This window comes from Equus przewalskii, chromosome 20 (assembly GCF_037783145.1).
Source record: "Equus przewalskii isolate Varuska chromosome 20, EquPr2, whole genome shotgun sequence".
NCBI classification, from domain to species: domain Eukaryota; kingdom Metazoa; phylum Chordata; class Mammalia; order Perissodactyla; family Equidae; genus Equus; species Equus przewalskii.
Window position 1 is genome coordinate 45501519 of NC_091850.1, and position 16005 is coordinate 45517523.

Genomic DNA, 16005 nt, shown 5'->3' on the forward strand with positions numbered 1-16005 from the left:
TATATAACAAAAAATAGGAAGAAAAAATAAGGCCAAGTCAACCCAAATAAGGCATTAATAGAAGTACAGAGGGAAGAGAGAGACATGCAAAAGCCAGATTTCTTTTTTTTTTATAAAGAGAGACACAGACCCTTTTAGGGAAATGTATTTAAAAATTTACAAAGCGATCACATACTCTCATTAGAACACTTCTACTCCCTCACACATGCCTTCAGGAAAATGTTACGGGTCAGGGAATCTGCCGTGTAGAAAACAGGTGGGTAGGACAGTGAGGAAGCCACAAAGTGGAGGAAAAACCCACCAGCAACCCTTCTGCGTGAGAATACAACGCCAGTGACAGCAGACCGCGGGCGAGGCTGCCCGGAGCGCCCCCTGCTGCACGGAACGCAGAACGCTCCCAGGCCCGCGCGCCCCGCCTCCGCCTCCCTCCGCCCCAGCTGCGCCCCCGCCCCGCCCCGGGTGCGGCCAGGCCGGTCTGCAGGCGCCTTAGGGTAGTCTCTCTCTTCCAGCGTGAGATTCGGGGGAAGCAAACACTTCCACTGGAGAGATTCCTTCCCCCCATTTTGTCAGCTTAGTTTGCTTTGAGTTGCTGTTGGAAGTTTTCTTGAGGGATTTTTTTTTTCAGATGAGTCAAAAACGCTGCAAAGATAATTTAAGGCATAAAAAAGCACAACCAAGCGATGAGCAAAAAGCTTAAAGTGTACAAGTTTCAATGTAAATAGGAGGTAGACAGCAAGGACACTGACCCCTCTAAAAACTGTATGAGAGGAAGGCAAGGCTAAAAAGGTAGTTCCAAGATAATCTGCTGGTCGGAAAACGAAACAGACTTAAAGATGCGTTCAAAAGGTTAAGGATTTGCTTTCTCGTATTAAGGAGACACACACAAAGCAAGGAGTGAGTTAGTAGAGACGAGAGCACGCTGTCCGCCCGGAGCAGAGAGGTTAGAAGGCGTTTGTGTCAGCTCCATGCTGGGCGCCCGTCCAGGCCTGCGGGTTGCGGACACACACGCAGCTACACGTGTGTCTACTCGGTGAGTGCACAGGGAGGCCGGAAGAGTTGAGTATCGCAGCGCAGCACCGGAGAGCCAGGAGTTAGTAGGAGAGCGCGGCGGCCGGGAGGTTTAGAAGAGCTGGCGGGACAGAGGCAGCAGGGCGGGCGGGCGGCGGCCGCCGGGCGTTCTTACCCCATTGCTCTGGGTGGACTGCACGGACTGCTCGCTGGCCGAGGAGCACGTGCTCATGCGGTCCGTGTCCTTGCTGGGGGCCGCGTGGCGGTGCGCCTGCCGCTGGAGGGAGTCACTGTCCCCCGGGAAAGTGAAGGAGCCCGGCCGGCTGGCGGGGGAGGCAGGGATAGAGCTCCAGAAGGAGCCCCCCTTCTGCAGGGGGCTGCTGGGGGGAAAGGGCTCCTTGCCAAATGGAGAAGGGAACGCGGTGGAGAGAGGAGAGTTCAGAGGCGAGATGGCCCCGGGCCTGGGCTTCCCCAGGGGCAGGGAGCCCAGGCCACTCCGAGAGCGGCTGTCCTCCGGGTTGGCCCGCGCTTCCTTGGCGTTTCCCTCCGGGCTTGCGCCTGCAGCATTTCCGGCAGATTTCCTGGGGCTCTCAATCACCTTCATCTTGGGGATCTGCTCTGCTTCTCTCTCAGGACCTTCGGACTCTCCGCTGGGGGGGTGCCTGCCGCACTGGCCGGGGCCAGCCTCCAGGGCGGGGCCGCTGCTGGGAGGAGGCAGTGAAGGGCCGAGAGTGGACATACCTGACATCCTGTCTGCCTCTGCCTGGCTGCAGGCTGCAGAGGAGACCAGCACGGGGGAGTGGTGTCTGACAGGCTGGGGGATCCGGGAGGGTCTGCTTCTGCTCGAGCTGGGGAGGCCACTGCAGCTGCTGGGGCCGCCACTGTGGTTGCTGGGGCCGCTGCTGGGGGCCCCACCACTTGCGCTGCCCCCACCGCTGCCCCCGCTGCCGCCGCCCCCGCTGTGGTTCCTCTGATACTCGATTGGTGATGTCAAGGCTGTAAAACAGTGAGAGACAGTAGAAGAGATTCAGTCCTAGGGTAATCCACCAACGTCTAATCATCATGACCTACAAACACACAGCGGTCCTGGAGGCAGCCAAGGACACCATCTATCAGCAAAGGAAAAGGTACTGTACTCTCCTGTTTGTGAACAGAGCTAAATTGACTCCATCGGGGTGGGGGGGGTGGGGTGTGTGTGTGTGTGTGTGTGTGTGTGTGTGTGTGTGTGTGTGGCCAAGGGAGCAGAAGCGCAGAGAGAATGAGCATGAGGCTGGGGAGCAAGCAGAGACACAGCATCCCTGCCAAAAAAGAGTCGGATCAGCCCAGAGCATCCCAGGCCAGTGTCAAGGGCAGGCCCAGCACACTGCTAGGGGACACTGAGCTGGGTCTCCACAGGTATCAGCTGGCTCCCACGCGGTGGGAAAGTTTAGCCCAGCAGCTGCAAAGGTATTCTTTAAACCAGAGAGCAGTTAGGCAAAGAAGAACCTGGCTGGGAGCTGAGCAAGCCTGCGATCATCCTGCATGGAGGTGGTGTTAGGGACCACCTCTGTTTTGCAGATTGGACATGAGAGACAAGGGAAAGCAGAGGGCTCCACCAAGACCCTGTGGGTCATGAAGCTGCCCCATCTCTCAACTTTAGTGATTTAGTTTGTTACATAACCATCTGCAGGAAACATGCCAAATAAGACACATGAAAACAATAACGCAGATTCTTAAAGTGTTAAAACCTTTGAGAAATCCAACAATCAGGCGTAGCCCCTTTCTGCCTGTGAGGCATTAGGCCTGCGTGAGAAAGCATCCTGGAGCCAAACGACATTTTACAAACTCAGTGTTGGCCACAGCTAACGGGAGAGAGAGAAGGGGCTAACAGGCCTAGAGCTCCCGCTCCATTCCTGATCTCGTCCAACCCTCTGGAAGAGGCATTTATCATCATTACCTAGACTGAGTGTCCAGTAAACTTTAACAGCACGGCCTACTCATGCTTGCAATTTGGGAGGCAGTTCATTTTATTTTAAAAAAGATGATGGTAAAAGTTTAGAGATTTCCCAATAGTTACACGCTATGGATTGGCATTTAATGCACCACTTAAGAACAGCATATTTAAAGAGATGTGCACTTGCTTACTGTCATAGGAGCAAAACCTTTTTCTACATGCACAGGAACTGTCCCGGACCCTCACCAGTTCCACGGGTCCACTTCTCACTGCAAATGTAAAGAGTGATCAGTCTACAGTCTGGACAGGGGCTGGGAGTTCACACCCAGGCAGCTGATGACCACTCGGCCAAAAATGCCACGTGACCCTGGCTTTTCACTGAGTGCCTATGTTCCTGGTTCTTGAATGTCGTGAGAGGTGTAAAGGTGGTTTTATGGTGACAGAGAAACTACAACATCCTACACCACTGGGGTATAGACACAGAACGTGGACACGGAGAAAAGGACAAAGAAAAGCCGTTAAGTGAGGATTTAGCTTCCAAGTGAAATCTTGAAGCTCTTCAACAATCACCAAATTAAAGCCACAGTCAAGCCAGCCATCACAGAGAGAAGCAGGGAGTTTCAGGTCATGGACACAATGAGTCAAAGAAACGATCTGCACGTAAGGTCAGTACGATCACTCTCCTTGGGCAGGACATCTCCCTCTAAGGTATTCTGCAGCCCCTCTGTAGTCACTCACGTCACGGAAGCTGGGAAGGAAGACAAATGCGCCCTGTGTTTCAATGGAGGAGGGAGTGTGGATGCGTGATGAAGTGCACACAAGTTTAAAGCTGCAGGAGAGCGTCTCCAACATCTTTGGCGAGTTCAGTCTGCTGCCTTAGTTATTCTCACGCATTCCTTCCCTAGGACAGGGCTCTGATGCACACACGGTGCGAGAGACTGTGGGACAGGATGGAGCAGTATGGTGGTGAGGGCACACGCCCAAGAGCCAGGGAGCCCGCTTGGAATTCTGACTGCCATCAACAATCTGTGGGACTCTGAGGAAATTACTAGTCCACTCTGTGCCTCAGCTTCCTCATCTGTAAAATGGGAATAACAGTAGTAATTGCCACATAGAGTCATTGTGAAGATGAAATGAGGAAATATATGGACAATATTTAGAACAGGGCCTGATACACAGTAAGTGCTAAATAAGGCCTGTTCTTACTATCAGTATGTAATAGGAGAGAGAAAAGAAATAGAAATAGAAATGTGTACATTAGGGAAAGAAAACACATGCCAGTAACAGAACACACATTACCATTTAAAAAATTGCGCTGGTTTTCTAAAATTTGGTTGATTTCATGGATCCATGTTTGCCGGACACTTGGACTGGATGAATGCAAAATGAATGTCTCCACCACGTCACCCGTCCTTGATGTCAGAGCAAATTTACAGGGATCATTTTCCACATTTTCCTCCAGGCAAAGGCAACTCACCTTGAAAAAATTAAAGCATTTATTTATAATAGCCAAGCTGAGTGTGGAAGCAACGCAAGTGTCTATCGACGGATGGATGGATAAACAAAATGTGGCAGATACATTCAATAGAGTATTACTCAGCCTTAAAAAGGAAAGACAGTCTGACACATGCTACAACATGGATGAACCTTGAGGACATTATGCTTAGTGAAGTCAGTCAGTCACAAAAGGACAAAGGCTGTTATGATTTCACTCAGATGAGGTCCTTGAGTAGCCAAATTCATAGAGACAGAAGGTAGAATGGCAGCTGCCAGGGCTGGGGGGAGAGGGAGGGGGAGGGGAGGCAGTATGTAACAAGCATGCAGTTTCAGTTCTGCAGGTTGAACAGAGTCGTGAAGATGGATGGGGGTGATGGTTGCATAACACTGTGAATGGACTTAATGCCACTGAGCTGCACACTTAAAAATGGTTAGGATGGTAAGTTTTATGTGTATTTTACTACAAAAAAATTAAAGTACATTTATTCCCACTGGTCAACTGCAAAGTAAAATTCACCCTATGTCAAAATTGAAGCAACCACTTTTTAATTAAGCTGCTTTTTTTTTTGAGGAAGATTAGCTCTGCGCTAATATCCGCTGCCAATCCTCTCTCTTTTTGTTTTTTGCTGAGGAAGATTGGCCCTGAGCTAACATCTGTGCCCATCTTCTTCTATTTTATACGTGGGACGCCTGCCACAGCATGGCTTGGTAAGTGGTACATAGGTCTGCGCCCAGGATCTGAACTGGTGAACCCTGAGCCACTGAAGCAGAGCGTGTGAACTTCACTGCTGTGCCACTGGGCCGGCCCCAGTTAAGTTGTTATTCTTACTGCTTCAGAAATCATTTTCTTGAAGCTTTTCAATGACTCTTTTACCTCAGGTTCATGGGGATTACCAGGAGTTTAACTAAGAGCCTGAATAACTAACTAGAAATGTGGGCCTGGGATTACCTGTTTTCCCATCATTTCCTATATGATGACCTAATGTTTATCCCTTACTTCACTGCCCCAGGAATAACATGAAACCATTTAAAACCTCGAATATTAACATAATGTGTTCTGAAGTTATATTTGTCATCACATCTAAACTACATAAAAGAATTTTATAGAAGCAGGATATGTAAAACAATGTATCAAGGGAATGCCTATGGTGATGGACTTTCTGTCTAGACACTTGTGAGAAGTTCAGGTGACGGGTGGGGGTGCAGTGATGATCAGGGAGGGGCCTCAAATGGCCAGGCGGGAGGGGCTGGAGGATGGTGTGAGACAGGAGGGCCTGTGGCCCAGCGTCGTGCAGCCTGGCTCTGAGGCCTCCCCAGGCTCTGGTGGGCAGAAGACCCTTCCCCAGCCTGAGGAAGCCCAAGTGGGGAGCCGGATGGAAGAAGGCACAGTGTCCTGCCTGTGAACTGAGGTCTCAGGACTCAGAGGGCCTAAGAGGTTCCCTGCTCCTGTCCCTAATGGGGACCCTGGCAGCTTAGGGCAGGAGGCCCTAACGCAGGGAAGCACATCTCCCTTCTTACCTTGGGGCCTGCACAGCTGCAGAGGTGGAGGAGCTGGGGGGGGTGGGCAGGCTGCTGGGACCTCAGGCCTCCTTCTCTGCTTTTCTCTATGTCACCCTTAGTTTGTCCCCTTTACAGAACTCGGGGCCATTTGCAATATTTTGTCTGTTTACTTATTTGTCCTTCTCTTCCAACAGAAAGCAAGCTACCCCAAGCACAGACTGCCTGTCTTGTCCAGCCCTGCAGCCCGTGCCTAGCACTGAGTGCACAGCAAGTCCTTGTTAAACAGGGGAAAAGATGACAACACCCGCCAAGCTGTCTGCTCTCGTCTTTGAGCAATACTCCAAATCTGTGCCTCTGAGCTTAAACTGAGTTGCACACAGTCCCGAGGTGGTGAGGCACAAATCTAAGGAAGCCAAGGTCTCCTCATCATGAACAGGAATGGCTGTGGTCAAGCGAGACGTGTGCGAGACATCAGCAACGTGAGAATACAGACAGCGGAGGCATGGAGCGGATTTAAAGTTCGGAAGTGTATTAAAGAATTCTCTAAATATTTAGTAAACGAAGGATCTGAACATGTCATCGCTGAAAAGGAAATAGTCTATCAGCATGATGGGCGCGTCAGGACGTGAGAAAACACGGGAGCACGCGTTACCTTGATGCTGTTCTTAAACAGGAATCCCGGCAGGGAGAAGCCCTTTTTTTTATCAAGTGGTTCGCTGAAAATGACGATCTGCTCGAAGAGGAAAACCCGCCTCTCTTTGCAGCGAGGCAGAAGGCCCGTGTCTTGGTCTGTGACCAAGAATGTGTCCTGCAAGAGCAGCTTGCCCTGGGCAACAATTTTACCCTAGAAAGGGGGCAAAGGAAGAGGAGAGGAAAACAGTGCATTCTAAGTTAAGATATCTGAAGTTCTGTTTTCTTTCTTATTCCCATAGAATAAGATATTTTTCTTCTATTAATTTATAGAGCTTAAAAATTTCTTTTATTGTAATGAGTTCTTAGCCCCAAATAGACTAATTACCTAAATAAGATTCTTGCCAACCTCTGTATAAATCACTGGCCTCAGTTACAATCAAAGACTGACAGTGGATCTAGTGCCCAGTTCACACGGGAACAGTGGTTCTCAAGGTGCAGTTCCTGGACCAGCGTCTGCAACCCCCAGGAGGACCCAATGAGAGATGCACAGGATCCTGCGTTTTCAGAAGCCCTCCAGGAGATTCTGCATGTGCTTTTTTTCAGAACCACAGCACCAGAACTTTAAACACTAATTCCCTAAGCAAAACAGTAGGCAGGAAGTAAAAACTTCTCTCATTTTCTTATTCAATAGTTAAAAAAAAAAGATTCTGGTTCTGAGTATCTTCAGGATACCAATAGATAATATGTAATGTGAATAGTCTGGCAAACTCAGAAAAGTCTGTGAGACCAACGATGAACACAGTGACGCTGAAGTCAAGCTCCCAGGCGGGTCAGATGGGCAGGCCCTCCAGCTTCCCACTCCCCGCCAGGAAAGGAAACCCCGCTGTTACAGCAGCAGAGGGCCCCAGTGACAAGGCAGAGTCCTGCCTGTTTCGGCTACCAGGCGCTGGGCTCTGAGCGGGGGAAGGTCCTCAAAAAGCAAATCAAATGCACTGAAAGAAGCTGAAAGGAACTACCAATCAGGCTGAAGTACACTGAGAGACGACAGAAAACCACGCAAAAAGGATGAGCTTTCTACACGAGGAGATAAATAACCCAAGACAAAAGGAAGTGACGGCAGCCAGAGGGGCGAGTTTAAAGAGGAGCAGCGCATTACGTCAAAGCCTTGCAGCCGCCCGACGTTCATCATGTCGTTGCAGCGCTTGGGTACGATGCACATGACTTCCACGGCTCTCTGCAGTGGGGGGAGCAGAGTGAGTGGTCAGCTTCTCTGGGGAAAAGCCGGTGCGCCAACCCTCAAACACACCTCCAGGTCCAGCCCTCCATGTGTGGGGCACGTCCAGGTCATGGAAAAATTGGCCATCCCCCTCTGCGCGACCCTCCCAGGGACAAGCTGCTCAGGAGACACACGGGGATTAAGGGAGGAGCCGGGGGCAGCCTGGGGGGCCCAGCTCACGGGATGCACGTACCTCTAGTTCTGACGTATCCAGGCTAGCTTTCCTGGAATACTTGAGGAAGTCCTGTGTGGAAATGGAGAGAAGAACACACTAAGGATGACGACCGTGACAGCAGCTAACCGTTCCCTTGCTCTCGCTCACGATGCACCAGGCATGCGCTGAGCACTTTACTTCTATTTTCTCATTTTTTCCTCCCAGTAACACAGCAAAAAGGTATCCTTAAATGGATTTCCAGCTGCAGTAGGGCAAAGTCAATGGGATCTACTTAAGCAGGCAATGGCTCCTGCTCTACTCCAAAACCAGCTCGTGCCTCTCTTTCTAGCCAGGTTCTCAGTTTTATGTATGAAGGGCTCTCCAGACATTTGAACAGTTGCTTTCATCACGGAAAAATGTGTGCTTCTGCCTTAGTCGTGCTTAGGAATTTCAATCAATCAAGGGCCATTGCTGAGCCAACAGAGAAACAGGCAGGGATTAAAATTTTAATTTTATGCGATGCTCTAAGAAGATCAGAAAATATCTAAGGTCGCTAGAGCTGCAGAGAAATCATTAGTATTCAAAGATCTGCGGTGGGGAGAAAAGTTCACTTTAACTGACATTTTGATTCAGAACTTGATGTAAAGGAAAATAGTGTAAGGTGTCATATTAAATTTTTAAAAATTTACTCTAAAATATTTAACATCAGAAATAACAAGACTGCTTTATACTTTTCACAGAAAAAGAGTCCCCTCACCAAGTCCTACCCTCTCATCAAACAAACTCCTGACGCCAGATGTGCCCCCGGCCCCTCACCTTCAGTAACAGCTGGTATTTCATAATTCTCTGCACTGGTTTGATTAACAAATCTGTCAGCTGCAACCTGTGGCCCAGGCGCTGCTTTAAGTCCTGTGGTTTTAAAGGAGAAAAAAAGATCTGAGTGTTTTTTCAAAGGGCAATTTGTTCTTGTAATTGTCAGAAATGCTAACTACAAAACTGTCAGTAAAAGTAACGAGAAAAGAGCCCACTGCACAAAAACCAACTAGTGCTACATTAGTTCTCAGAATGACCAATTTTACACTTTACCTTTCTGAGCTGTTTTGTAAAAATAGTCTTTTAAACTTGTTTAAGGACCTTCTTTCAAATTGCTTTTTTATTCATGCAAAGACATAACTCCTTTTTAGGTTAAAAGCTTAGATCATGAATTATTCTGAATTTGTAATAAGCCTTATGTTTAAAACTGATTAAGAAAACCCCTTATTTTAACAATGACTACAGTTTCTGAATGGAAAGGGATTCGAGCAGAGATTAAATTCACACTCATTTCTCTGATTTATAGGAAAGAAACAGAGGTTCAGAACTCTCATAACTGAGGCTAATTTCCTGAGGATTGCTTAATCTCCTGGGAAATAAACGATGCTTTAATTTTTAGAAATGAACTGTAACAAAAGACTCAGAAATACTTTGTTCTCCTCTTGGGCCTTACCTCAAAAAACGTATCAATGTATTCCGAGACAATGTGCTCAGACTTTGGTTTATTCTGACAATAAACTATGTACATGTGCAACCTTCTCTCCTGGGAACAAAAAAGGCGAACAGAGGGGTTAAAACAACATTAGTTCAATTAGAATGTAAGAGCACATGGACGTTTCAGCACGTTCATGAAGGAAATTTTCTTAAAACAAAGCTGTATGGTTTAGGCTCTTGAGAGCACATTCCAGATTCATGATGTAGGTCAGCATTCTGCTTTGTGGCTCCAAAAACAGTCCCTCATTATTGCTCCTTCAGATATATCCAACCTCTCACTTCACCAGCAAGCATTAGAGGTAGCGAAATGATACAGTTCTTAAAATTAAATGAAGAATCACTCCCACCCCTCCAAGTGGTGCAATGGTCCTAGGAAGCCTGGCTGTTTCTAGCAGGGAAGAAAAAGCTCTTTAATCTCAAACACTGAAGGCAGGGAAAAGTAGACAGTCAGCCATTCCTTGATCCACTGATCCTCAAAGTGTGGTGTGCACACCCCTGGGGGGCCCTGAGGCCTATCAGGGGATCCATTAGGTCAAAACTATTTTGAAAATAATACTAAGGTGTCATTTGCCCTTTTTCATTGTGTTCACATTTGCACTGATATGCAAAACCATGTAAGTTAGGAGAAACTGCTGGTAACTTAGGAAATACTCTTCACCACCACATGCTCGTAGTAAAAAGTACCAGTTTCGGGGCTGGCCCTGTGGCTGAGTGGTTAAGTTCGCGTGCTCCGCTGCATGCAGCCCAGTGTTTCATTGGTTCGAATCCTGGGCGCGGACATGGCACTAGTCATCAAACCACACTGAGGCAGCGTCCCACATGCCACAACTAGAAGGATCCACAACGAAGAATATACAACTATGTACTGGGGGGCTTTGGGGAGAAAAAGGATAAAAATAAAATCTTTAAAAAAAAAAAAAAAAGTACCAGTTTCAACTAAGAATGTCCTTGATGAAGCAATAACAATCCACTTTATTAAAACTCAACCATGAGGTATACATCTTTTCCACATTCTTCTGACAAAATGGAGGTCCTTCTAATACTTCTGCTGTATAGGATTGTTGTCTCAAAGGAAAGCACTATGAGACAGAGCTATGAGCTGAGCTGGCCGCTCGTTTTTATGGACTGCCATTTTCACGGGAAAGAATGGCGGACACAAACTCTAATTACTTACACTTGGGTATCTGGGACACATTTTCTAGAGCATGAACAAAATAAGACCGTCATTTGAAGGCAAACAACTTGCAATGTCTGTTAATAACAAAGATTTAAGCTTTCAAGCAAAAACCTAGCATTTTGGAAAACATGTATCTGCCACCATGAACTCAATGATACTTAAAGACTTTTCTGAAGAGATGGGTGGTGACATTAACAAATCTGCTTTTTTGATATTGTGTAATGAAATGTTTCAACACCTGTAAGATCTGTCTAAATTAGTGAACCAACATTTTCCAACTGAGCAATGCACGATGTCACAAGCCGGTCATGGGTGAAAGAGCCTTTAAGTGCAGGACAGTTAAATGGCTTTTAGTGTCACAGCAAAGGAGACCTTCACCAGTGGGTTTTCAGATTCCACGTTGCAACTAACCTTTAAGAAATTATCACCTGTCGAGTTTTGGTGTAGTATCTAAGAACACTATCTGTAAAGATCTGAAAAGGCCATTGAAATCCTTATCCCATTCCAACTGTATATCTGTGTGAGGATGGATTTTTTCAGGTATTTTAACTAAAAAACATATCACAGTAGATGAAATATAGAAGCAGATATGAAATCCATCTGTCTTCTATTAAGTCAGACATTAAAGAGACTTGTAAAAATACAAAAACTGTTGTCACTAAGTTTTAGAAAATATAATTTTTCTTAAAAGAAAAAAGCCTTAATGTGAACCCACTTATTTTCTATATATACATATACTGGTTACCACGGTAAACCCATGCACGTCTAGGTAAATGATCTTCTCCACCAAACACTTGTGTACCTGCAGACACCCGCACATACGATCCTGCTTCAGGTCTGGCTCTGGGTCCCTTCTGACCACCCTGGACTGTCTGTGAGCTAAATGGCCAGTGGGGGCCAGATGACTGGGAAAGCAGATCATTCAAATGTAGAAGAGCAAGATGGGATTTTAATTCTGACTTGCTGACCCTGTGCATTTGAGTTTATTCTTAACATAAGCACTTCTGTAAACGGAGAGTTCTTTAATCTGATAAACTAATGACTAAACACGACAACAACAGAACAGAATACAAATAATGTTAGTGTACCTACATGTTTAACAAAAAGGGATCCCAGTTTTTCTGGATCTTCAAGGCACTTCTCCAACTCTCCTAAAAAAAAGCTGAAATGAGAGAATTATCAGAGCCATTTCCAATTTGGCCTTCTGATTTTAGACTGAGGTTTCTATTTTCAAAACAGTCTGTTCCAACATGAGCAGCTGGGAAGCGTAAAGTACATACTTAACAAATATAACAGACATGGCAAACATTTTGTTAGAGCAGAAAGCAAGGGACACAGAGTCAAAAAAAGCAGAATGACACCATCCCTTGACTGGCAATTAACATTTTTGTCTCATTTTTCTAATGACACAAGCAATAATATCCTGGCTGAATACTGAGGGAAAAGTAAATGTTTCAAAGCAATTTTTATTTCCAAAAACTTGGTACTTGTACTTATGAGTTTTATATTCTTTCTAGGATAATTTTAAGAGGCTCAAATTGGATAACAACATATAAAATACTAAATACGTTACCTCTGCCAGTTTTATAAAGTTTTCTCAAATACTGTCAAAATCAACTTCTAGGTTACAAATATTAGTTCCCATCAAGACTAAAACTTGGTCTGATCACAGATACCAAACAGCGGTGGACGACTGCCCTTCACTCCTTCTGGGCTGTAGTTGTCTGTAAGACATACGCTGACCTCAGTTATCACTCAAAGATGCTGATATTTATCTTGGTATTTTATTAACCTGCACACTTGCACACCAGTTCACGCTGTAGTGAACTGTCCAGCACTTGGGGTTTTAACACCCCCTTGCCCTGCACACTCCAGAGCAGACATGGTCTCTGGGTGCAGTTTCTCTGTCTGGTCACCCCAGGAGTGCTGTGCTGTTTCCCCTTCCCCATAACAGCTTAGAAATCAGCCTTGGGGTCAGCAGTCTAGATAACAGCACCAAATATCCCTTTTTAAATGGGTTCCACTGTGTACTTCGGTAAGTCTATAGTCTACAGAGCTGTGAGTTAGAGTGTTGTTTCTGGAGCTGATCAATCATTTATCTACGAGTCCGACTGAATTAGTTATCACAGGGGATAAGAAAATAAAGACCTTGTACCTGGGTTTGAGGGTTTTACATTCTGTTAGTAGAGGTAAGAATTGAAGTAATAAAGTACCACTTGATACCATGATAATCCCTCCTTATATTTGCATAGTATTTTACAGTTTCTGAAGCACATTTATGTGTGTCATCTACAAGGAGGAGAGAACATGTCTGATTGGAATGCTCAGGTCTAATGCAAAGGTGAGCATTTGACCTGGTGCTGAAGGTGATGCAAGCATGCTCCAAGCCGAGAGGCAGCAAAGTACATGAAGACAGGAAAGCAGGGGTGGGATGTGGGGTGGGAGCTGCATGCACGCCCAGCGCCCTTGCCCATGTCCCTGCGCCTGATGCGCAGTCAGAGACCACAGACACCTGCTGCCCAGAAGGAGTGACGTCAGCTTCATGGTGGAGTGAGCTTTCCTGGTAATCTCTCCCCTCCACTATACAACAGAAAAGACATTCATACTCCAACAGAGGACATCCAAATACAACATAAAAGACGTCTGAGAGATCCATGCAGCCATATGACAGAGGGCGGAGAGGCTGGAGCCCCCCTCGAGGGGGTGGAATGGGGCAGGAGAAAACTTTGCTCCCTCTCCAAAAGACTGGGATCTGGGACTGTGGGTGGCCTCCAAGAGGGAAGGAATGGGGGAAGTGACGTTAGTTTGTGGGAAACTCAAAGATCCCTGAGGGCCCTTGCAGGCTAGGGGAAAGCCCCTAGGGAGGTGAAAGCTAATGCGGGGGTAACCTCATCAAGCCAACCCCCCACAAGAGAAGATAGCGAGGGGAGAGTGAGAACACCCTGAGAGTATGCAGAACAAAGTGACTCTCCACCCCACCAGCCCAGCGCCAGCTCCAGTGCCTAGGATCACAGCAGAATGCACAGGGCTCAGAATACGCAACTCTTGACACCCACAAATGTCGACAGGCAGTAACTGTGACCAAATAATACCATGATGTGCAAAAACAGAGCCACGCCCTCTAGCAGTATGAAAAATTGTATTAAATCTCCAGATCAGAGAGAAAATGACAAGTACCCAGAAATCAGTCCTGAGGACACAGAAATACATAATCTAAATGACAGAGAATTCAAAATAGCTATCGTCAAAAAACTCAACGACTCAACAGAGAACATAGAGAGATAATTCAACAAGTTCAGGAGCTCCTCCACAAAAGAGATTGAAACTATAAAGAAGAATCAATCACAAATATTGGAGATGAAAGACACAATGGAAAAGATAAAACAAAACATAGATTCCCTGAACCCTTGACTGGATATCATAGAGGAGCGAGTCAGCATAACTGAGGAGATACATGTTGAAATGCTCCTGACAGAGGAGAGAGAACTAAGACTAAAAGGAAATGAAGAAACTGAGAAATAGCTGAGTCAATTAGGAAATGCAATGTAAGAATTATAGGTATTCCAGAGGGAGAAGAGAAGAAGAATGGAGCAGAAAGCTCGTTCAAAGAAATAATAGCAGAGAACTTCCCAAAGCTAGGGAAGAAGATGGAAATCCATGTGGAAGAGGCAACCAGATCTCCTAAATATGTCAATGTAAAAAGACCTACTGCAAGGCATATAGTAGTGAAATTGGCAAAACTAAACGACAAAGAAAAAATACTAAGGACAGCAAGGCAGAAGAAAAATACCTATAAAGGAACCCCTATCAGGCTTTCAGCAGACTTCTCTGCAGAAACCTTAGAGGCTAGAGAGACTGGAATGACATATTCAAATCTTTGAAGGACATAAACTTTCAGCCAAAAATACTCTATCCAGTGAAAATATCCTTCAGAAATGATGGAGAAATAAAAACTTTCCCAGATAAACAAAAGCTAAGGGAGTTCGTAAGCCTGAGACCCCTCCTACAAGAAATCCTGAAGAAGGCCCTAGTACCCGAAAAAGAGAAGGAGAAAGGGGTTACAAAGCATGGAGTAAGGAGATAAATAGGTAGACAAAATCAGAAAATTGTAGCTATACATCAGAACAGGTTAGCAAATACTCAAGTACAGCCTTAAAGATAAAGGGAAGGAAAACACCAAAAACAAACATAATCTTGACATTTTAACTCACAACACAAGATGGAATTAGATGTGAGAAAAACAACTTAGGAGGGGAAGAGGAAAGGGACTGTATTGGTTTAGTCTAAGGAAATTAGAAGCCATCAGAAAAGGGACTGTCTTATCTATGAGATTTTGAACACAAACTTCAGGGTAATCACTAAACAAAAAAGCAGAACAGAGACATAAATAATAAATAGGAGAAAACAAAGAAACATAACATGAAAAACTACATAACTCAATTAGTAGATCAAAATACATAAAAGAAAGAAGAAACAAAAGAAATGCAAGAGAACTAGAAAACGTGTGATAAAATGGCAGCATTAAGCTCTCATATATCAATAATCATCCTAAACAGAAATGGATTGAATTCGCCAATAAAAAGACACAGAGTGGTGAGATGGATTAAAGAACAAGACCCGACAATACACTGACTTCAGGAAACATATCTCAGCTCCAATGACAAACACAGGCTCAGAGTGAAGGAATGGAAGATGGTACTCCAAGCCAATGGCAAACAAAAGAAAGCAGGTATTGCAATATTTATATCAGACAAAGTAGACTTCAAGATAAGACAGGTAAAGACAGACAAAGAGAGGTAGTATGTAATGATCAAAGGGACACTCCACCAAGAAGACATAACACTTATAAATACGTATGCACCCAACACAGAAGCACCAAAGTACATAAAGCAACTATTAACAAACCTAAAAGAAGATATTAAGACAGGAAAGCAGGAGGCCTGTTCTGATAATGGGGAGCAGAACAGTGCTGCTGAAACAATCCACAACAGTGTCAGCAGCTGGCACTAAGTGCTGCCCAGATGATGAGGATTTTTAAAATTAGGTCTGAGGTGACCAGAAGGGACAGATGTGTGGGGACAAGTTCTGGCAGGCGGAGGCAGCTGCTGCAGCATTTGCCCCCATGTGGATCTCCTCCTGGTTAGGACAGGCATGGCAATGCACTGGGATAAAAGCTGATTTTCATGGGCAATCATGTCTATTTTTCCATTAAAACTGAGTTGGAAAAATATCTTTAAAACCGTCTAATAGTAATTGGTGTTTATTAAAGAAGTGGCTGCAAATCTAATTAGAACCATTCA

At 45.5% G+C, this 16005-nt stretch overlaps 1 protein-coding gene across 4 annotated transcripts in view; it reads right to left on the reverse strand.

Moving 5' to 3' along the window:
• TRIO (trio Rho guanine nucleotide exchange factor) overlaps positions 1–16005 on the reverse strand; it is a 355575-nt gene that overhangs the window by 15095 nt on the left and 324475 nt on the right. For 3 of the 4 annotated variants that reach the window (XR_011530455.1, XM_070587180.1, XM_070587181.1), the window contains exons 41-48: positions 11798–11867; positions 9488–9577; positions 8818–8910; positions 8041–8091; positions 7728–7805; positions 6591–6782; positions 4241–4418; positions 1184–2004 (exon numbers count right to left, since the gene is read on the reverse strand). Coding sequence is in view for 2 of the 4 variants with exons in the window: in XM_070587180.1 (XP_070443281.1) it covers positions 1184–2004; positions 4241–4418; positions 6591–6782; positions 7728–7805; positions 8041–8091; positions 8818–8910; positions 9488–9577; positions 11798–11867 (1573 nt within the window). In the remaining 2 variants the exon portion in view is untranslated. Of the gene's footprint in view, positions 1–1183; positions 2005–4240; positions 4419–6590; positions 6783–7727; positions 7806–8040; positions 8092–8817; positions 8911–9487; positions 9578–11797; positions 11868–16005 lie in introns of those variants that run through there. The other variant, XR_011530456.1, reaches the window with a different exon arrangement.